This window comes from Leptonychotes weddellii, chromosome 6 (genome assembly GCF_054177405.1).
Source record: "Leptonychotes weddellii isolate Sample4059 chromosome 6, ASM5417740v2, whole genome shotgun sequence".
NCBI lineage: Eukaryota > Metazoa > Chordata > Mammalia > Carnivora > Phocidae > Leptonychotes > Leptonychotes weddellii.
The window spans coordinates 87,554,629-87,578,138 of NC_138374.1; the positions used below are offsets into that span (position 1 = coordinate 87,554,629).

The window sequence follows — 23,510 nt, forward strand, 5'->3', positions numbered from 1 at the left end:
CATTGCATATTTTTTCCTGCTTTGTCAAAGATTATTTGACCATAGAGTTGAGAGTCCATTTCTGGGCTCTCTATTCTGTTCCATTGGTCTATATGTCTGTTTTTGTGCCAGTACCATGCTGTCTTGGTGATCACTGCTTTGTAATATAACTTTTAAATAATAAAAATTGTTCATCTCAGCCAGTTTATTACAAGCTATACCAGACAATCCTTTCCTTTATTTTGAAGCAAATGAGTCATTGATAGTATTTTATATTGTATGGCTTCATCGAAGAGACAATTAAAATTCTTCACTTTTTAACTCACATTATAACACATTTATACTCATATTATACTTATATACAATTAAAACTCTTCACTTTTTAACTCACATTATAACACATTATACTCATCTTATAAGCCAAACTAACCCATAAATTGTTTATGCTAAACTCTGGAAGAACCTTTGTGAACCACAGCTCTTAAAGAAAATATAAAACACATCAGCAGTCATCAATTTCTATGAACAAGAACCAACGTGGAAAATACAAAACTGACAAAACTAATTTTGTCACCCCTAATTTAAAATGCAATTTCATTTTCTCTTTAAATGCCTACAGGAGGCAAAGGGCTGATTACTGGGAGTAATTACTCTAAATAAATTTGCCTATCATCTTCTCACTGCTTAACTGTTCAGGAGATAATAATTAAAATATATTCTGTACGGAAAATAAGACAGGCATGAGGAATCACATGTGTCATTTAAAAGTGACGACATCACATAAAGAAACAAAAGGACCACAAAAACATATTAATAGTGCCACTGTTCTCTGTTGTTGCATAACAAACTACAACAACACTCTAACCTGTCAGAAGGGTTAACGCGCTCCAAGGTTCTGCACTCCTCGTTTGCTGACCTAAGTCCCTCGGGCTGTAGCAGGACTAACCTACTTTCCCAGAGATTTGCAGACCAATGGCCTTGAGAAGTGAAGGACCAGACTTTCCCAGAAGGCAAGGCATGACCACATTTGAAAACAGCTGCCACTGATGCCAGCAGGTCTGTTCAGGGTCAGGTCTCATGTCGACACATAACTAATGGCTTGGGCACCTGCTTCTCCTACATGTCACCCCGACCATTTCCGCTCCTTCCCCTTTAAAACCCCGTAGCTTCGCCTGGACAGGAAAGATGGGCTTTGAGACATTAGTCCACCATCTTCCCAGGTTGCCAGCTTCCTAAATAAAGCAACCTCTTCTTTCCCACCATCACTTGTCTCTGAAGCATTGACTTTTGATGGGCAAGCAGCTGAACTTGAGTTGAGAACCTGTTCTCTGTGCAGGATCAAAACCACCCCAAAATGTCGTGGCTTAAAACAGAAATTTCTTAAGATTCTGTAGTGGGAGTGGTTTCACCAGGGATCACTCACACAGCTAGGTGTGGCTAGCAGGTCAGCTGGGACAGCTAGGCTTCTTTTTCCTTGCAGGCTCACATCCTTAGGAGGTCACGCCAGCCTTCTTCATAGGCAGCCACATAGAGTTCAATGTGCACACACTTCTCAAGCATTCCCTTGAGACACATTTGCTGATGTCCCTTTGGCCAATGCAAGTCACATGGTCAAGTCCAGAGTCAACGTGAGAAGGGACCGGCCAAGGACATGGATCCCAGGAGATGTGATTCACTGGGAGCCACTGCGGTGAGGATCTACCACATAGTAACCCTCTCACCATGCATTAAGCATGCACTGTAGGATGCAGCAGGAGATGCTCTCTCAAAATATATATATATAAAACGGTTCTTTTACAGTACAACTTCTTAGCCATGGAGAGTGAGAAAATAGTTTGGCCAGCCTTTGCCAAACTCAGAACACGGAATTCTGCAAAATAACAGTTTTCACAGGGCTATGCAAAAAAATATGTTCTCCATACACCAACAGGCTGAGGGCAAAAATTGCAGCAAATATGTCCAGGATAAAGACACTGTATAACAAACATCCTAGACAGCGCAGTGCTATAGACTCTCTGAATGCTATCCACCTAAAGGAATAGATTTGTAAAACTTCAATCTATATTAATTCAAGTAAATATTTCAAAAGTTATGCATATTGGCCTTAAGCATATAAAAACCCATTCTAAAACATCTACACAAAGCCAAATTTGTGGTTTCTTTTACGTTTTCTTTACAAGCGTGAAGCCTGTGTTTGCCCCAAGGAAATTAGGAAAATAGCCTCAGATGAGGCACCTGTGGTTTGGAGGAAACCTCACTGAGCCAGAGCTTTCCCGACTGGCAACAATGGCAAAGTTATTCAGAGCTACCCTTCCACTGAAAACTAAAAACGGTGGCTAAGATGGTTTTAAAATATTTTTAAAGCAAAAATAAATTGACTAGATGCTAAACAATTATGAGTACAAATGTGAAAGAAAAATGGAGACCCAGAAAAATGAGAACGAAAGTTGCACCGACCTTGCCAGCATTGTTTTTGTCTGGCTAATCTGAACTTTAATCTGTACCACCTCACCGGGAAAGGGAAATAGAACCCAACAGAGGATTCTCCCTATAATAACTTGGGACCAAAGGCTATACCCTAAAGGTGAATCAGAAAGAACCAGGCCTTGCATGGTCTGGCAGCACAAGGTCACATCACTTAGGTAGTCTGGGAACTTCCCATTTTACACTCAGGTACCGATCATCCAGACTGCTAATGCCTCCAGGCAACACTCAGAAGCAAACACAATTCCACCCTAGAAGGTGATTTCATCCTGTATCTCAAATAATTCATATATAAATGCGCAACACACACATATCACACACATATACACATCCACATACATCCAGACACATGACAATCATCACCACACAAAGATAACCACACACACACAAATAAAAAAGACCAACATGAGGGAGAACCAGAAGACACAGCACAAAACAGAGAGACCCACAAATAGTTCAGCTACTAGAACTGTCAGACATAGACTGTAAAATGATCATGCAAACTATGGCTAAAGGAAGGACTGAAAGGCAAGCTGCAAATAGCATCAGGCAACAGGAAAGTCTAAGCTATCAACAATGGATAGTTAGATTTGAAAAAGAATCTATTAGAATCACTAGTGATAAAAATACAAAAATGAAAATAAGAACCAAATGGTTTGACAGAAGATTAGATGCAACTGATGAAAGAATTTTGAACAAATTCAGAATAAAGCATAGAGAAACAACAAAAACATATGACACAGAGAAGAGGGCAGTTTCAAGAATATAAGTGAAATCAGGACATTTTCAGCTGAAAGAGTTCTCTATCAGTGAACACACTCTAAGGGAAATTCTAATTTAAGCAAAAGTATAATAATCCCAAACAGAATGTCTGAGGTAAAAAATACTACTACTAAAAGGCCAAAAGTGGTGAAGTCGAATTGTTAACTGATTATATAGAACAATAAAAATGAGCCATTAGGTTCACAAAAACAATTGAAGAAATACACAACGGTAGGCAGAGGGAGAAGTAGGCCCCCCACTGAGCAGGGAGCCCGATGTGGGACTTGATCCCAGGACCCTGGGATCATGACCTGAACCGAAGGCAGCTGCTTAACCGACTGAGCTACCCAGGTGTCCCTGATTTGAGGAGCTTTAAAAAGAAAAAATAGATTTAAAATTAGCTAAAAGAGTAAATTGTACGTTAAGTGCTTTTACCACAAAAAGAAAACAAATCAATATAAAAAAATAATAAAGAGAACAGGAGAAAATTTTTGGAGGTAATAGACAGACTTATATTCTTCATTGTGGTGATGGCTTTATGGTGTAGACTTATCTCCAAAGTCATTAAGCTGTATGCATTAAATAGCTACAGCTTTTTAATGTCAATTTTAACTCAAAAAAGAGATTTAAAAAAAGAAGTAGAAATGTGAGTCAAATGTCCTATGTCTGTAATGTAATCTAAGGGAATTGGAAAGCCAAGGCTGGTTTGAGAGCTGAACTGAGTTATACTGAATTTTCTGCATAACTGCCTCAAAATGAGCTGATGGGCACCAAAGAGATCGATTTTACTTTTTCCTCCTACTATTTCTTTCTGGTATAAAGAAAGGAGTTGAATATGAGGAATATAACAGGGATGTCTTGAGTTCATAAATTATCCTTGATACACACTGAGAACAAGACTAAGTTATAATTATTACATACAGGTTATTTCTATAGGATCATGATAGACATACATGTATTTCCCCATATACCTACTTTTTTGGTCATTTAAATGAAACTACATTTTTTAAACGTGAATTCTGAAGTTTATTTAAATTAGCCAAATGGTTGCTGGATTTACTAGCCCACATGCAGTTAAGAAAGAATCAAAAGAGAAAATGGTGGGGGAAAAAAAAACGAGAAAATGGTGGAACAGTTTAAGTCAGTAAAAATATAATACTGCATATGTGTTCATTAATTATATTTATAAAGCCCAAATATTTAAAATGTCTTCACATTCTTTGGTTCCTCCTCTTTTGAAATCAGTCCCATTCAACAATATTTACCAACATATTAATTAGAGGCTTTTTTTTTTTTTAAAGATTTTATTTATTTATTTGAGAGAGAGAATGAGATAGAGAGAGAGCATGAGAGGGGGGAGGGTCAGAAGGAGAAGCAGACTCCCCGCTGAGCAGGGAGCCCGATGCGGGGCTCGATCACTGGACTCCAGGATCATGACCTGAGCCAAAGGCAGTCACCTAACCAACTGAGCCACCCAGGCGCCCCTTAATTAGAGGCTTAATAAAGAATGAGTTTGAGTCAAATGCAACAAAGTTTACTGGTTCTCTTGACTTTCTAGCTCTGTGACTATGGCCAAGTTACTTAATTGCTCTATAAAATAGAATCAATGACATTCACTTTAGACAAATAGAATTAATATATTGGGGCACCTGGGTGGTTCATTCGGTTAAGCATCCGACTCTTGATTTCAGCTCAGGTCGTGATCTCAGGCTCGTGAGGTCAGGCTCCACACTCAGCGTGAAGTCTGTTTGAGATTCTCTCTCTCCTTCTGCCCCTGCCCCGCCACCCCCAGCCCAAAAAATAAATAAGTAGAATTTATATATATATATTTACAAATCATAATTGCTACAGGCATTATTGTTTTATTTTGATTGAGTCATCCTATTAACCCTGTCTCCCTAATTCATTTACTTATGCTAGTTTAAATGAAAACTTAAAGTAGTCTTGAACTGAGACTCATATGGAAAGTGCCTATCACAGCACTCCGCATACAGCATGTGCTCAAAAAATTTAAAACTAGAAATATTTATTACTTGCAAATAAAGGAATTATGGTAGATGTTTCCTTAATTTCATAGACTTTCACCACTAGACCCCATAACAATGAGAGATTCCTATTTATCTAACATTCAAATTTTTTTCCCCATTTCAGAGTTATTCTGGGAGTGGTCTTTTTACACGAGACATTCATCACCCCTCTGATCCATCACCACCTGTGTACTAATATCCATAATGAGCACAAACCACCTTGAGAATTATAAAGGACTTGTAAAAAGGGCTACAAGAGGCTTGTAAAGAAGTCACAGAAAGAATATTACTATTGGGAGTTACTTGGATATTATATAATTGGCTAGTTATTTTGGTGGTAGACCTCAAAAGACAGTTGGACAGATTTTTTTTTCCTATCAAATTAAAAGGTATTTGGAGCTTTTTATATAGATAGGCTTACCTTCTACCAGTGGTCCCTACTTTTAATTATACAATAATCATTCCACAATGCAAGGAATCTCCCAAGACAATACAATATATAAGCCACTGAAACCGAAGCCAACAAAGATGACAAAAGAAGTAAAATTTCAGTTCAAATACAGCCATTCTAGCCTCAGAAGGTTGCAAACTCATAAATGTAGAGATTGAAAATTAAAATGCCACCTTAGTAATACTGAAAACTGACATTGTGAAGAAAAATATTAGTAAAAAAGTCATTGTTCTCAGTATAGCCTGATTTTCAGCTGCATCTCCAACATTTTTTGTCTCTCTTCTAAATTGGAACTGAGGTAAAGTCAGGATGACAAATGCAGGTCTGACAAACAATATGGGGAGAAGACTAAAGAGACAGGGCCGCTTGGAAGGCCGCATGCTGCAGCTTCTGGACATCGGAGGAGACGCATGCCACGGGAGGAAAGGAGAAGCTGGAGAGGCCAGCCAGCCACCAGCACTTCTTCCAGACATAACTATTTCCAGTGATGTAAATTCCTTCCTTCCTTCCTTCCTTCATTCATTCAACACATTTTTGTGGGGCATTCCCTGTGAATAATTTACTGTTTGAGGCATCACAATAATGGTCTTTAGGTGAACAAGACAGGTAAGTTTCTGTGTATCATAATTATGTTACTTTTTTGTTGTTGTTTTTGTAGTACTCATTCTTTCTTCACTTGATCAGTCAATATTCATCACACATATATTATGTCTGTGTATAAAGCTCAGGAATAGACAACATTCATTACAAACAATCTACACAAAAACATCTTTGTCAACTAGATCAAAGGTCATCATTTGTAAACAGGGAGGAAATTTTTTATTTTTTTTTATTTTTTTATTTTTTTATTTTTTAAAGATTTTATTTATTTATTTATTTGACACAGAGCTAGACAGAAGAGCACAAGCAGAGGGAGTGGCAGAGGGAGAGGGAGAAGCAGGCTCTGCACTGAGCAGGGAACCCGATGTGGGACTCGATCCCAGGACCCTGAGATCATGACCTGAGCCGAAGGCAGACGCTTAACCATCTGAGCCACCCAGGCGCCCAAGGGAGGAAATTTTTTAAAAAGGCAAGAGTAAATAATGAGTTCTAAATTGCTATCCATTGATCCATTCAGCTAACACAGATAAGGTACCTGTAACGTGTAAGGAGATGTGCTAGGTGCCAGAAGACATGCAAATGGATTGAGGCAGAAAGAGGGCAACCATTTTCCAGGTCCTCTCCATTCTCCTATGATTAAATCCACCCATTCTTAAATTACACTGTACTGGGGGCTTTATCTTGCCCCTCCTCTTGCCCGTCAGCAAGCTACTTAACATCTCCTCCAAGCCTCAACTTCCCCATCTACTTAGTGGAGTGATTAGTGGAGCTAATCATAATAGTACCTTTTTTTGTTTTGTTTTGTTTTTTATTAGGTTGTCACGGGACTCAGATAACCCATACAGATCATTTTAATACCATGCCTGATATAATAATAGCTAGCCATCACTGAGTGCTTACCATTACTACTATCCCTCTGCTTCTGCTAATCTTGCACATTTCTTCCTCTTCAGACCTACTGCTACCATCCTAATTCAGACTATTTTACTAATCAAAGTTTTAAAAAAATTTTAACCACCAAGCCAGTCAAACAGAACAATGGGCTCTTCCCAGTACACGACATACAACTTTCTGCCTTTGAACCTCTGCTTATATGTATTCCTGTGACCAGCATTCCCTGCTCTTGATCTAACTGGGTAAAAATCCAATTTATCTTTCAGGATCCAGCTCAAATACCTTCACAGGGCCTTCCCTGCTATGGTACTCACTATTTTTTCCCCATAAGCCAGGTTTATTCTATACACCAATACTATTTATGTTCCAACATTTTCAGTTCCCAGTTAAATGCATGTTATGAAGAAAGATGAGGGCATATAAAAAGTTTGCATTTTTTCCTCCAGAAAATAATCATTGCTTAAGACTATAGGCATCGCTTTGTTATGTGAGTGAAGAGCAAGTCGCTGAATCTACTCCTCAAAATCCTAAAAATGTCATAACCCTGAATTGGGTCACTGAATTGGAAAAGTATCTATGCTGTAAAAAACACAAGACAGAAACAAGAAATTAGAATTTTGTACGAAGACATATACAATGTTTTAAGAATGAAGAAAAGCTTTTCTTACTTTTCTTTTCTACTGCCCAGTTGGCGAGCTGTATATTGATCCCCATAGTCAACTAGCACCAGTTGTCGAGAAAAGACATTTACTTTGTTGCCTATAAATAAATCTTCCAAGTGAAGATCATCATATTTGGTTCGCTTTAAAAAGGTGCGGTGATTTTTTACATCATGCTGGAACCAAAACCAACAACACAATAAGACATATAATTATCAATAGACAATGTTAATCATACTATAAATTAGAAATGATTCTTAATTCTGCTTTATTAAACATAGCTTACATTGTTTCATTTTTGTTACAAATACAAATCATAATTTCTTTTATAACTTCTGTATTTCCTAGTCCAATCTAGTAATAACACAAAAACTTATTACAAATTTAATACTTTAAAAACCATGAATAAAAAGATTTGTTTATTGCCAAATCATTTCAGCAAATTAGTGCTTATGAAATCCCAGAAAAATTCCAAATTTCTGCTTTCTTGCCTACACAGAATGCCAATACCAAAGAGATCTACCTGTAAAATGGTTGCCAATAAAGAGACAAAAAAAAATAAGTGGGACTCTCTTAACCTGATCTTCTTCAATTTGACTTGTTGTAGAGGTAACAGCTTTCAATAATGGTGACATATTTAGGACCATGATAATCTTTATCTATAACATTCACTTATTGACTATTGCTTAATCTAAAACATGAATAATCCCACTTCAGTTTTCCAACCAAAAAATATTAATTACTATTTGACATTAAAGATAAAGGCACAAAGTTATCTTCTTGTACTGGAATTATAATACCAAAAAAAGAATTCCCATTAAAAAAAGAAGAAAAAAACATACATATGTATATAATGTATTTTCAAGAGCAACTATATAGAAGGCAATCCTACTCTTCTCCCTATTCCCATCTTCACTCCCTTTGCTAACTTTTAAGGAAAAAAAAAAAAAGGCTCATTTACCATTTCAACAGATCCATCCCCTGGGTAAAATAAAAGTTCGTAACGTCGAAAAAGTGAAGCATTTGGATCATACCACTCTGCAATGAAAACGAATCTTTCACCATGATTCTGCAAAGAAAGAAGAATTTTAACATTAACATATAAAATATAAGCATTCTTGTATAAATCATATAAATTGAAAGCAACACTTACCAAATATTTGTAACAAATAAATCTGTTACTACTTATTATGCTGCTTTCAACAATATATTACTTATCAACATATCCTCAAATATTTCTTTCTACTTTCTGATTAAATATCCTTAGTTAGCTCAAAGATGACTTATAACTGCTTAATACTTTATAACCATCCAATCATCCTGAGTAAATTAACAATTTTTTAGAACATGAGCTCCTGATCTGTCTACTGTAATAATTCAGCCTTCTGAAAGCAAATTTAGATATAAACAGACAATAAACTGTTATGAGAAAAAAACTGAGAGGCTAGCTCTCAATTACATAAAGTTTTAACTTTCCTAAACTTAAGAATCCAGCAGTATTAGAATACCATCATCATTAAAGTGATAGTAAACATCTTTTTTCTCCTTCGTAATTTCACACGATAGTATGTTTTTATAGAAATTGCAGAATGTGTTAGTCTAGGTCCTCCAAGAAGCAGACACCACAACAGGATTAAACTTGAAAGAATTCTATTCCTGTAAGGGAAACTCCTATAAGAGAAAATGGGAAGAGGTTCAGACAATAAGACAAATCAGACCCGAAGGAAGGAGAGTGAGAGAGAGAGAAGAAAGCCATCATCCTGAATTGCTGTTTAATCTAAGGAAGAATCAGCAAGACCAGCAGGCAGTACTAGAGCCAGTGAGCCTTCAAGAGTTCCTTGATTTCCGGGGACCAGCCTGCTTTAGTCTCCCTGCTCCTCTCAGGCGCCGGCTAGAAGCAGCCCTTGGGAAGCATATCTTTTTTTTTTTTTCTTTTTTAAATTTTATTTATTTATTTGAGAGAGAGAGTGAGTATGAGCAAGGAGGAGAGGGAGAGGAAGCAGACTCCCCACTGAGCAGGGATCCCAACGTGGGGCTCAATCCCAGGATCCTGGGATCATGACCTGAGCCGAAGGCAGACGCTTAACTGACTGAGGCACCCAAGCGCCCCAGGGAAACATGTCTTAAGTGCAAAAGCAGCAGAGGATTTCAGAGCACAGTAGCTGGGGCCCTTGGTTACTGAAGCCCCTTCTAGCTGGAGGTCTGTAAGGTGCATTTTTATGCCTATTGCACAGGATAAAATGAAAAAAATAAGTCAAAGATTGATCTTCTTTCCTTGATTATTCAGCAGGACTTCCAATCATATATGTTGTTAAAAATATCTTGGCCCCAAAGGTCCTTCGTTACAATAAGCAAAGGAGGACATATAGGACATATAAGGAAGAAAGGAATTTAGAGGAGTTTTGTTCCCAATTCTAAATTTAACACCTGATTCTTTAGTTAGGGTATATGGATAGGATCCTTTTATGTCAATAATTCACTTATAAATTCTTATGGTAGAAGTTGTATGTCTAGTTATGTTTATGATTATACTCATAAACTGTACTGTAGATAGTTTTAAGACACTATTTTATTTTTCCCACAATCATCCAAAAATACACATTTAAATAATGCTTATTAGTCAAGAGAAAATAAAGGTGAACTAAGAAACATACTACAACATTTGTGAAGGCCTTTCTTCACACATTTTTTTTTCACGTCCTTACAAATACAGCTTTTTAAGGTTTAGGCTTTACCATGCATTTGAGTATTATAGTCCACTTTTAATATAAAATTGGAAATATTAGTAGCTGATTAAAATTTGTACTGTCTATATTAAAATATTCATTCACTTAAAGACATCATTGAAATATTGCCTTCGCTGAAATAAATAAAACTATAAAATGGAAGAAATGACCACATATCTAACTGAAGGTAAAAGGGTATGATAGTGAGGTAAATGAAAAACCAATGATACTTGGCACTTCCATTCATCCAGGTAGCCTAACCACAAAACTAACCAATCACACTCCTTAATTCTGAGACAGGTAATAGGATTTTGCACAATACACAATACAGAAAAGAAAATAAATGGAGGAACTACGGTTTCTGACTGACAAAGTAGCTTACAGCAAACCAAGGCAAGAACAATTAGAAAACTGGGATATGAAAAAAAAAGTCTGTCTGAGACCCTGGAGAGCCTCTAGGGCAGCCAGGGTTTGATGATCCCAGATCTAGTAAGGCAGGAAGCTTCCTGAGGTAGCCCAATCTTCTTTGTGCTGCTTTTACCTGAGTACATGCGTTGAGTCTTAAGTCAACCTGGACAAGAGACTGAGAACCTTAAGAAGCTGCCAAGAGGCAGAGGAGCTCATGGAGCTTTTGCCAATTTCACAGAGATATGAAGACAAAAACTGGACTCTGGGGCTGCCAAAGCAGCCAAGGTTTGAGGGACAAAGATCCTGGAGAGAAGGACATTATAGAAAAGTGAGTTCAAACCTGTGCTTGTTCTGTGGAAATTTCAGTAGCCTCACAGCATGGAGAGAGAAAAATGAGAGTCCAAACCCACTAAAGAGGAGATCTCTGGTATCTGCTCTAACCTTTTTGTTGTAATTCCTGGAGCATTACACTCTAGGAGCACGGGTAAACTGAAGGGTAAACTGACCCTTACAAAGTTTTCAAGTTTTCTGTTCACTCAACCCTTAGTCCTTGACCATACTGAGGTGACATTCCCCCATTTTAGCTCCCTGACTCTCCAGAAACTCAACTTCAGTAATAGACTACCAGATATACCAAGAAAGAAAATCAAAAGAAAAAACAGACAATAAAAAGAGATCCACGAATAGCCTACTTATTATCCGGCAAAGGCTTCAAAATAACAAACATGGTATAAAAAAATATATCAAGATGAAGAATTTCACCAGAGAGCCAGCATCTATTTTTTTTAAGTCAAGTGGAAATTCAAGAACTAAAAATAACTCTAACATAGCATTCTCTAACTAGCAAAAAAATTCCCTCCAAAAGATAAAGGTGAAATAAAGACATTTCTAGATAAGCAAAAAGAGAAAATGTATTACCAGGGTACCTGCATAAAGAAATTCTAAAGGCAGTTCCAAAGAAAAAAGGAAAATGATACCAGATAATACAAGGAGTTAAAGACAGGGTTGAAAAACAGTGGGTATCTGGGTAAATCTAAATAAATAATATGCATGCAATATAATAATAGTGTCTTATGAGATATAAAATATGTAGAATTTGGATGCATGTCAAAAAAATATAAAGGGTGTAAAAAGTAGACAGTGTTCTTCAAATTATGTGAAGCAAAGAAAATATCTCCTACATCAGTTGCTCAACCTGTTCTCAAATTCCAATGAATATTAGTGAACAAGAATCTCTTAAAATAGTAGATAAGCAAATCAGGGATGTTCTGTTCAGTTTTTCACTGTCTATTCTGTTAGAACGAATCTTCTCCCTCTCCTTCTCCTCAGACAATGGGAAAGCATGTATCAGAATGTTTAACAAATCAGTGACATTCAAACTCTAAAAATTATTGTTATCGTCATGATTAATGGTTGTCATTAATTTTTAGAGTACCAACTAAGTGACAGGCTCTTGACATGATCTCATTTCATTCTCACAACAGACAATGTAGGTAGTATCCCTATTTCATGGACAAGGACAGTAAAGCTCAAAAAATTTGAACACTGGTCCAAGGTTACACAGCCAAGAAATAAGTCAGAACTCAAACTTCAGTCCTTCAGATGCTTTGTCCCATTAAATAGCACTGCCTATGAAAAAATGATGCAAAAGTCACTATTAAAGAAAGTATCCATTCAATGGGTCTGATCCAATGATGAACTGAGTTATTTAACTATTCTCTCATGTAAAACTAAATAATTCTAAACAGGGTGAAGTTTTGTGGCCTATAACAACCATCTAGAAGAGAAATGGGTTATTATGAAATGCAATAAAAGAATCATCGTACTCCCTGTGACATCAACCATATTTAACAAATACTGTTTTTCAATTACATCCCAATTCCAAAATCCTAAAATATCAAGTCAGTGAAGTGTGTCCTTCTAAGATACCACCAGTGTGTAAAATACCAAAAAAATGTTATAAAGCAGATGTTATCTAGGAAATTAAAGAAATTATATCCTATGTTGCCCATAAGTTGCTGCTTTAAAATCAGTTTTCACTGTGAGCATTAGTTATTCTAATGTAGTCATGAGCTCTAAAGAAAAATAATAAAAGCAATTCTTTTGTAAGGTAAAGGGGAAAACAAGTCAACAGATAAGGTTACACTTTAATGGGAAAGGAATAAAGAATTGTGTTACCTTTAAAAATTCCCTCAGAACAACCACTTACTTAGATGTTGAAGGAAGAATTTGCAACACTACATGGCACTTAGCTAAATCTCTGATAAATAAGCATCACTCATAAAAAGAGACAGAAACTGTGTCCACAAGATTTCAAAAAATGCCTAAGCTCTTCGATCGGACCTCTTGGATTCTAACCTAGAGTTTCACAACAGCATCTACATACAAGGAAGAAAAATCCTTCATGCTCTCTTAAAAAATTAACCCATTCCTTCATTTATAACGTGATTTATCTCAACAAGATTGTTTAAAACTACATTAAAATAGTAACAGAATTTCTATTTAGATGAAGAAACTAACTCTCAAGCAAGTACTGTTTCCTGAGAAAAGGCCAACTATGCGAGGTACAAATTGTATTCAAATGTGATTTAAACTTAACTTTCTGATTTATCTTTGCAGTAGAAGATTCCTTCTTCTGGTTCCTTCCTAGAGTCAAAAGATGTCTAGAGGTAGAGCAACGGTACCTCTGGACTTGGCAACAACAGTGTGCCTCTGAATGTCCCATTCAGGTTGTCCTTTCGCCTCGTTGCCTGATACACACACACCCACACCAGTACCCCTCCTAAACCAAAGTCACCTTTGAAATTAAAAAAAAATTTTACTTTTCAGCTAAATTGAGCAAAGCCTAGCAAAGAATGTGATTCATTAAATTAATGAGATTCATTAAAATGGTAATGATGTCAAAACTGAAAATCATTTTGTTTGAACCCTTCATTTTATGGATACAGAAACTGAGGCCCAGTGAATATCTATGACTTCCATAAAGTCAGGAAGCTACACTTGCTGTGACTCAGCTATCTCCATAAGACCGCACTTCCAGGGCTGACTCAAGAGGGAGAAACTAACACTGAAGCAGCACGAAAGGACACATCCATTTCCTGGCCGCAGATCTGACGAGAACGTCACTGACATGGTCACAGGGGCAGTGAAGGTCTCCACTTCCATCAGACAGAGGCTTATGCAGAGCATTCAAAGATCAAACTAGAGCACAAAGAGACTTTTTCTTAAAGTAGCCAAATCATTTTCCTTCCTCTGAACATTTGGAATATAATTTATACACAGTAAGAAAGAGGATCCCTCACACTCAAGCACACTTCGTTAACTAATCACTAATGTGCCATCTACTCTTTCTTTTTTTTTGGACATGTCTTTTTTTTTTTTAATATTGTAAGCAGCTATCTACACGATGAGGTTCAGGGCACACTACTCCCAAAATCTGGCACCTATGTATATTGAATATTTTAAGCTGAAGGAGTTGGAGAAAACAGCAGAAGCAGGAAGGTCACTTTGACCTTTTCCCAAGCCTCTTCTTCTCTGAAACAGGTCATAAAACCCTCGTGTGAAAGATACCTTCCCAGAAGAAAGAAGCATCCTTATCTCTCGGGACAAAGGAACACAAGGAAAAAATCCCAACAAACAGGCCTTGCTAAGTTTCCTCCAGTTTACCACACTTACCTCATACTCCCTAGTCTGTCACATTCCTCCATGACTGTCCACTCTTCATTAAACCTAGCTAAAAATACTCAGGTCTGTTTCTCAAGGTCCCCATTTCTTTATGAAGGCTCCCATGTCACATTAAACTTCAATAAATTGGTATGCTTTGCTCCTATTAATCTTTGTCAGTTTTCAGACACAGCCAGGGACCCTCAGAGGGTCAAGGAAAACTTTTCCCTCCCCTACACATACTATAGCCAAAAAGCAAAGAAGAAAGCCAATAACATGGAAGAGAAGCTTTCATATGCTGCACTGGGGGCGGGGAAGGAGTAGAAGGAGTGAATAGCCATATAGAGGTTAAGTAGCAGGAAGCACAGTGGTTTGCAAGATGGCAAATAGTAAGAAACAACATGCTGATGATTATGTAAACAACCGCTAAATTTGATGCACAGTGGGGAAACTGTACTCAGAGTATTAATCCGACCAAAAAGTGGTTCTGTTCCTACTGCAAAATGTTAGCATTGAACAACATCATAAGCATTTTCATTGCCAAGGAACTTGGATGATAATGACCCAAATCTTTAATACTCAATTTAAAATCCTGTATAGGTAGGGAATAATTTTCCAGAAGGACACTCAAGAATATGTCAGAAGTAGCTGCCGCTGGGGAGTGTGTGGAGTGTTAGGGGGTGGGGAGGCGGATTGGGGAGGCTACTTTTCAGTTTGCACCTTTCTGAACTGTTTTACCCTGTTTGATGCTTGTATTTTTTGTTATTGTTTAATGTCAAGAGGGATTAAATTTTCTAATTTGTACTGAAAAACTGAAGCTGTTTTTTTTTCTCTTTAACTATGTAAAAGTTTAACTACCTAAACACCCAACAAAGATATTATTTGTCAGTAGACCCTTCTTCATATATCATCTAGAACCTTTGGAGTTCTCTTCTATTAACCATACTATAAAATCAGAATATGAAGACAAAGAAACAAAAACAAAACAAGCAAGCAAAGGGTATAACGTGAATGTGAAGGAAATATCTCAAGTTTCAGTATAGGCCTATTTGCCCACTGAAAAGCATAAGGCAAGGCCATCAGACTTTGTACATTATCTGCAAGGCCATCAGACTTTGTACATTATCTGATTCCCATCCATCAATTCATTTCTTCAACAAATTGAGCACTTGCCCATGGTCTACGTACTATGCCAGGTACTCAGATACGTCAAGATAGGACGACAGTGATTAGAAACAAACATCACCCTTGTCTTCATGGTCCTTATAATCTAGCAGCCAACGGAGCAATTTCTAGGAACTTAGAACTCCTGGCTCTGAATGTATTGTTCTTCTACTACGTCACAGTTGACTCAGTTAAGATAAGTCACTTAATTTTTTACTTAAAATCCATTCTGTTTAAAATCCTCACTGTTTACCTGACTATTCATCAGAATATGCTATACAGTGCTTTTCAATTTTTATTTTTAATTTCCCTTTGATGGTATGCTTTTTCAAATGTAGAAAAACCTCAGATTGTTTTTCCAAACTTATTTTGTTACACCTAAAAAAGGAAAATGTCATTTTAAAATGTAGCATATGAAAATTGCATCTATTCAAATGCATTCCGGTATGAGTCATTCCCCAGTGCAGTCATTTTTTAAAAATAGTCAGATTATACCATGCACATGCTAATTAAGTAGGTAAGTTTCTTCCATTCATTTTGAAAACATTTTTCCTTCTTTCAATTCCTTTTTTTTTTTAATAGGCGACAACTAACAAATAATAATGATCTTTTGTAAAAGGGGCAAAATTTAAAAACCATACATATACTGGTTATAAACATGATAATGACTGAACTTGCAGATAATGCTGGAAGAAAGGACAGAATTAATACAGATGAGTGAGCCACATGTGAGCCCTTGTTATCACCTGAAAGTGTTCCACCACCAAATCCAGTGCTTCAAGCATTCTGTCCCCTGCCCACATCCTCCTGTCCTGGCAGTTAGTTTGTCCAACTTCTCCCTCTTTCCAGCTGAATGGTCCTTTCACACATTCCCAAACCACTGGCCTCTTTCCCTCACTTCCTTCTTTACCCATCTTAGATTCCTTGATATGTCACTTCGATCATTCTCTTAACAATTCTTTTCATACAAGACCCAACCCTAGATGAAGTTACTAACCACTGTGCTTGCTCTGTGCTTATAGTGGGGTTTTATGGTTTTGCATTTTACATTTAGGTCTATGATCCATTTTGAGTTAATTTTTGTGAAGCATGTAAGTTCTGTGTCCATTCATTTTGAGGTATAAATAGGTAGACAGAGTGTTATTCAATCATTTTTAGGTACTGATAGAGTCTTCCTAGACTATCAGTCTTACTCAATGGTAAGTAAACATTTTTTGCATTATAACAAATGTATATATATATTACTGAATAGAATGTAAAATTCATATATAATTTCACACAATTTGTAAGATAAAATAGGTGATTTTAAGGAAATTTCACTCTAGTGTTGAAATTCCAGGTGAAATGCTACTTGAAGGGCAACCAAGCCTTTGGAAAATCAAATCACAGCACACCTCTCTTGGTCACTGCTTAAGGGAAGGCCGAGCCATACATGGAACATGAGAAACTAACAATGTTTTCCAGGCACATGTGCTTAAATAAAACCATCCCTTAGTTCAAGAGTAAGTTTATTAAGCTTATGCCACTAAGTAGAACTGTGCCTTGGCCTCATACACTTCAACAGTACTGGTCAGAAGGAGCCACTGCCCTCCTGATGACCCTACAACCATCAAGCACCACACCCTGGTTGCACCTGGCACAAGCAGGCCTGCGGAGGACAGTGCCTGTGCCCAACTGAGTCTGCTCCTGAGCTGCTGGGGTCGCCACCTGCGCTGGCAGCAACTGGCATGGCCCTGAACTGCGCTGCTTGAAGGGAAGGCCCAGGAAACCACAGATGGTTTTCTCTGGGGTCAGTCAGGGACTACTTCAGAATGGGTAAGAGCATGGGCTTTAGAGTCCGACAGACCTGGGCTTTGTGACCTTGGATAAGATACTCGACCTCTCTGAGCCCTGGTTTCTGTACCTGTAAAATGGGAAGAGTAATAAATTCTCCTCATAAGGAAGAGGCGGGGATTAAAAGCCTTAGTGTGCATAAAGCACTTAGGATTTCTGTTGCCTAAATCTTCACAGCAGTGACAGGGGCTAGGAGGGCCATGTGTGACTTCAGAGCTGCCCTGCACACACCCATCTCCTACACTGACACACAGGAAGAGCCTCTCTGGACTTGGGAGGCCACAGCCTCAGCTGCAGCTAATCCTAGTAAATAGTTTTTTTTTTTTAAAGACCTTGCAGGAAAATCAATGTGAAGGAAAACAGAATTTGCGAAGGACAGAAAAACAGAAATGTGACTGAAATTATACATTATGAAAAGAAAAGCTACTGGATGTATATAGTTATTTCTCCAATAACAAGCAATTTTTTATAAAGGACATGTTAATAAATCGGAGTAGGAGTATAAAATCTTGCCTTTTAGAGAGCACCAATAAAAAACTGAGCAACAATTTTCTTTTTACATTTTATAACATCATCTGTTACCCATTAATCATTAGTATTATAATTCGAACTTCTCAAAGGGCACCATTGAAAAAATCATAAATTACACTAATCAACATGAAATTACTGTTGCCAATTGTAGATGTGAAAAAATTAAACCCTGTACTTTCGCTTAACAGAGAAGCCATATTATGGAAAATAACAACAAAGTATTCACATTTTATAGTTAATATTTAAAGTCATATTAGATATTATACTTACTAGCAACGAATATGTTCAAAAGAGCAGGTATCATATTTTACCATTTAACTAACCTAAAGATGCAAAATTAATTATGTGACTAGGTTTCTAGGACCAAAAAGGAATCAGGAGCTTCATTTATGAGCTATGTTTATGAAAAAGGAATAAAATCTCAAGAGCCTCCCTCCCATTCTACAAAACATTTCCCAAGCAGAAATGTTCCATATTTTATTTAGGGATAGAAATATTATAGACGAGAAAGTGTATACCCAAGGCTTTTCTTTTCTTTTTTTTTTTTTTAAGATTTTATTTATTTATTTGACAGAGAGAGACACAGCGAGAGAGGGAACACAAGCAGAGGGAACAGAAGCAGGCTTCCCGTAGAGCAAGGAGCCTGATACCAGGCTCAATCCCAGGACCCTGGGATCATGACCTGAGCCGAAGGCAAACATTTAATGACTAAGCCACCCAGGCGCCCCTACCCAGGGCTTTTCTGATATCAAAAGTAAAACAGGAAATTTTTTCAAATACATTATCAAAATCTCTACTTGATAATGGCTCAACAATAAATTAAGGCATCTTTTCAAGTTTTTATTCCTGATAGTACTAAGCCTGGAGGAAAGGCAGAAAAAATTGAAAATCATACTTCTGTAATCCCACATCAATTATAAATTCAGAAGAAACAAAATATTACCATGGATGGAAAAGTATTCCACCCAATTCACAAGCGCTTGGGGTGAAGGATGAGTTTGTGTGTATATGTGCATTTGTGTGCAAGTTAAGTGAAGATGAATATTTCTGAATAATACATGATAATAGTATAAAATTATCTTCATTACATTTTAGATATGTCCAATGTAATGAAGCCACTTAACAGGGAAAAGTCCCTTATTCTTCCAGGGACCATGTATTCTGGTACGGCCTCAAGAGAGTATAGGAAAGTTAAGATAAGGTGTAAACTCAGCATATAGTGACACAAACATCATCACCTTTAAGTACTAAACATATAGAATGTTTAAAAAGACAGAGAAAAGAAAAGGAAGGAAGAAAGGAAAGAATAAAGAAAAGAAGGCAGGCAGTGCCTTTTTTTTTTTTTTTTTTAGGATACCAAACTATCATTAGCCTGCACGAATCAGTAGGATCCACTGTTTACATTTGATTGCTTACACTTATGACTCGTTCAGTTTTCTCTAAAATGCTATTATTTTAGGTGGCTCCGTGGCGCAATGGATAGCACATTGAACTTCTAAAATGCTATTATTTTAACTAACCTTTACAAATCTTATTTACTTCTCAGAACAGTTAGAACCAAATACTGAATTAAGCAGGTAGGGAGGGAAGGTGAGATAAGCTAACAGTATGTGAGGCATATTTAGAACCTCATCTCAGTTGATTCTTACCACACACCTGCCATGGAAGTTCCCCCTCCCAATTTCACCAATGGTAAATAGGTTCAGAGGGCCTAAGGTTAATTCTCCGGGGATTACAAAGATCAAACACCTAGTCAGGGCCAGAGTTGGGATTCAAAAAAGGTCTGATGCTAAAAATCAGTACTCATTTCCAGGCATCAAAAGCATTGAATCAAGAAAAACATCAAGAGTTCTGGATCAATCAAAAGAGCAACATAGATGGAAGACATTGAGAAAGGTCGTCTGTCTACAAGGTTCATCTGAGCACAAAAGCAGATAGTGCAAAGAAATTAGAGATTATCAACAATGGAAAACTAGTTGGGCCTCAATCCTAGAAAGAATAGGACTCATTCTAGAGTTGTAGAGGGCTCTGACAGGTTACTGAAGCACTTTGTATGTGTTTCTGGCAGTAGCACTTAACACGTATTATAAGAGCCAAAGTAATCTTGAAAAAGAACAGAGCTAGAGGTATCACAATCCCAGATTTCAAGCTATACTACAAGCTATAGTAATCAGAACAGTATGGTACTGGCACAAAAACAGACACATAGATCAATGGAACAGAATGAGAGCCCAGAAATAAAGCCATGATTATATGGTCAATTAATCTATGACAAATGAGGAAAGAACATGTAATAGGGGAAAGAGAGTCTCTTCAATAAATGGTGCTGGGAAACCTGGACAGCCACTTGCGAAAGAATGAAACTGGACCGCTTTCTGACACTGTACACTAAAATAAACTCCAAATAGATTCAAGACCTATAAGTGAGTCATGAAACCATAAAACTCCTAGAAGAAAATGTAGAAAATATCTTTGACATCATCCTTAGCAACATTTTTCTAGATATGTCTCCTCAGGCAAGGGAAACAAAAGCAAAAATGAACTATTGGGACTACACCAAAATAAAAAGCTTTTGCACAGCAAAGGAAACCATCAACAAAATGAAAAAGCAACCTGCTGAATGGGAGAAGATATTTGCAAATGATTTATTCAATAAGAGGTTAATACCCAAAATACATGAAGAATTTATTCAACTCAACACCAAAAGCCCCCCAAATAATCCAATTAAAAATGGGCAGAGGGCCTGAATAGACATTTTTCCATACAGATGGCCAACAGACACATGAAAAGATGTTCAACATCACTAATCCTCAGGGAAATGTAAATCAAAATCATAATGAATACCACCTTTTGCCTGCTAGAATGGCTAGAATCAAAAAGACAAAAAATAACAAGTGTGGGGGAGGATGTGGAGAAAAAGGACCACTCCTGCACTGTTGGTGGGAATGTAAATTGGTGCAGCCACTGTGGGAAGCAGCGTGGAGGTTCCTCAAAAAATTAAAAATAGAATTACCATATAATTCCACTAATGGGTATTTACCCAAAGAAAATGAAAACACTAACCTGAAAAGATATATGCACCCTTTTGTTTACTGCAGCATTATTTACAATAGCCAAGTGTCCATCAATAGATGAACAGATAAAGAAGATATGATATATATATATGCCTATATATATGTAGATATATATAGTCCATCAATATATATAGTGTCCATCAGTAGATGAATAAAGAAGATGTGAGCTATACACACACACACACACACACAATGGAATGGAATGTCACCCAGTCACCAAAAAAAAAAAAGACAGAGAGAGAGATCTTGACAATACAGATGGACCTAGAGGGTATAATGCTAAGTGAAATAAGTCAGAGAAAGACCACATGACTTCACTTTTATGTAGAACCTAAAAGACAAATGAAAAACAAACAAAAAGCAGAAACTGACCCATACTGAGAACAAACTGATGGTTGCCGAAGGGGAAAGGGTGGGAAGGAGGATGGGCAAAATGGGAAGGGGAGTGGGAGATACAGGCTTCCAGTTATGAAATATGCAAGTAATAAATAAGGATAAAATGTACAGCATAGGGAATATAGCCAATGGTATTATAATAGCACTGTATAGTGACAGATGGTAGCTAAATGTGTGGTGAGCATAGCATAATGTATAGACTTCTTGAATCACTATGTTGTACACCTGAAACTAATGCAACATTGTGTGTCAACTATACCTCAATTTTTAAAAAAAAACAAAAAAAGACATGTTGCAAGAGATCAGGAAAAGGAGTTACACAGAGTCAATATCAGATTTCTAGGGAATAAAAATCAGTTCACAGAATAGAAAAGCATGCCTAAAAGAGAAAAAACTGCAGCGGTAACAGTAATGACGTGGTATTACGTATTCAAAGACCTAGCAGATGTTAGACATCTGTCTGGAAATGTCTTATTTCACCTCCATTATTCTGAAGGGTATTTTTGCTGGTTATAGAATTCTGTGTTTTATAACTAACAGCTTTCCAGGAATGCATCTTGAAAAACAGTACTCTGGATTCTTCTGCCCCAAAACAATAACTCAAGAAATCATCCCAAGAAACTTTAGTTTCTCAAAGAAATGTATTTTTAAAAACCAGAGGACATTATATACCAATATATCTGAAACAGTACTGTATTTCTAGTTTCTCAAGTTGTAAACAATGAAATTTTAAACGGCTGCTGCTTGCGTATTTTACAATTATAGAACTCCAAAGGGACATTGTTAAGATATAAATATTAACTGATAGTCATCAAAGGGTCAAATTGTATAGTTGACTCTTAAACAACTTAGGGGTTAGGGCACCCAACCATGCTCAATCCAAAAATTGAGCATAACTTTTGACTCCTAAAGGAGCCAAGGGCAGGCTGTCTAAAATGTGTCACAATGGCATACTGATTATTTTGAATTTAAGCCACTTGGGAAACAGACAGTGAGTGTCAGGACACTCAGAGCCCCCTCCCCAAAACATAAAATAAAACTCCCATATGAAAGATACCCTCCCTGTACTAAGAAGACATCCTTATCACCAGATACAGAAACTTTAAAACTGACAAAGCTATAGAAACAAACCTTGTTACTTTTTTTCTAATTTATTACCTCAGCCCAAATTCCCCCTTAGAATTCCTTACTAATTAAAGCTCCCAAACATCCATTTTCCTTATCCTGCCAATTCCTCACAAATTTATTGTCTCTTTGTCTAAAGAATATAAAAACTACCCCTTTGGGTCATTTATTTAGATCTCGATTTCATTATTGGGTCTCTATGCACATATACAACTTCCTTTTTTTTTTCTCATTACTGTCTCATGTAAATTTAATTCTTAGTCCAGCTGGAAGACCTCTAAGGGTAGAGGAAGAATTTTTCATTCCAGTGAAACTACTAGTAACCTACTGTTGGCTGAAAGCCTTCCTAATAACATAAGCAGTCAACACATATTTCATACGTTATATGTATGAAGTAGTGTATTCCTACAAGAGACTAAGCTAGAAAAAAGTTATTTTAAAAATCATAAGGAAAATACAGTACTGTACCTATATTTACTGAGAAAAATCTGCTTAAAGGCTGTAGGAGTGCTAACAACACTGACTCCATCTTTGGCCTTCCATCTTGTTCTCCCCCCGGCACACAGATGGCACCACTTGAAGACAACCACCCCGTGGCCTCACCACCATGCCCCTTGCTCCCTAAAACTTGGGGATTGAGGTCTGAATAGGGGTAGAGAGTAGGGGCAGCAAACAGCTGCCTAGTGTCCTGGGTTATCCCTCTGTCCAACTGCCCAATCCCCCGGCAGCAAATT

At 37.1% G+C, this 23,510-nt stretch overlaps 1 protein-coding gene across 8 annotated transcripts in view; it reads right to left on the minus strand.

The window, feature by feature from the left end:
• NME7 (NME/NM23 family member 7) overlaps positions 1 to 23,510 on the minus strand; it is a 250,753-nt gene that overhangs the window by 195,300 nt on the left and 31,943 nt on the right. For all 8 annotated transcript variants that reach the window (XM_081824558.1, XM_081824556.1, XM_031034967.2 and 5 more), the window contains exons 2-3: positions 8,818 to 8,925; positions 7,866 to 8,032 (exon numbers count right to left, since the gene is read on the minus strand). In XM_081824558.1, coding sequence (XP_081680684.1) covers positions 7,866 to 8,032; positions 8,818 to 8,820 — 170 coding nt within the window. In that variant the 5' untranslated portion in view covers positions 8,821 to 8,925. The remainder of the gene's footprint in view (positions 1 to 7,865; positions 8,033 to 8,817; positions 8,926 to 23,510) is intronic.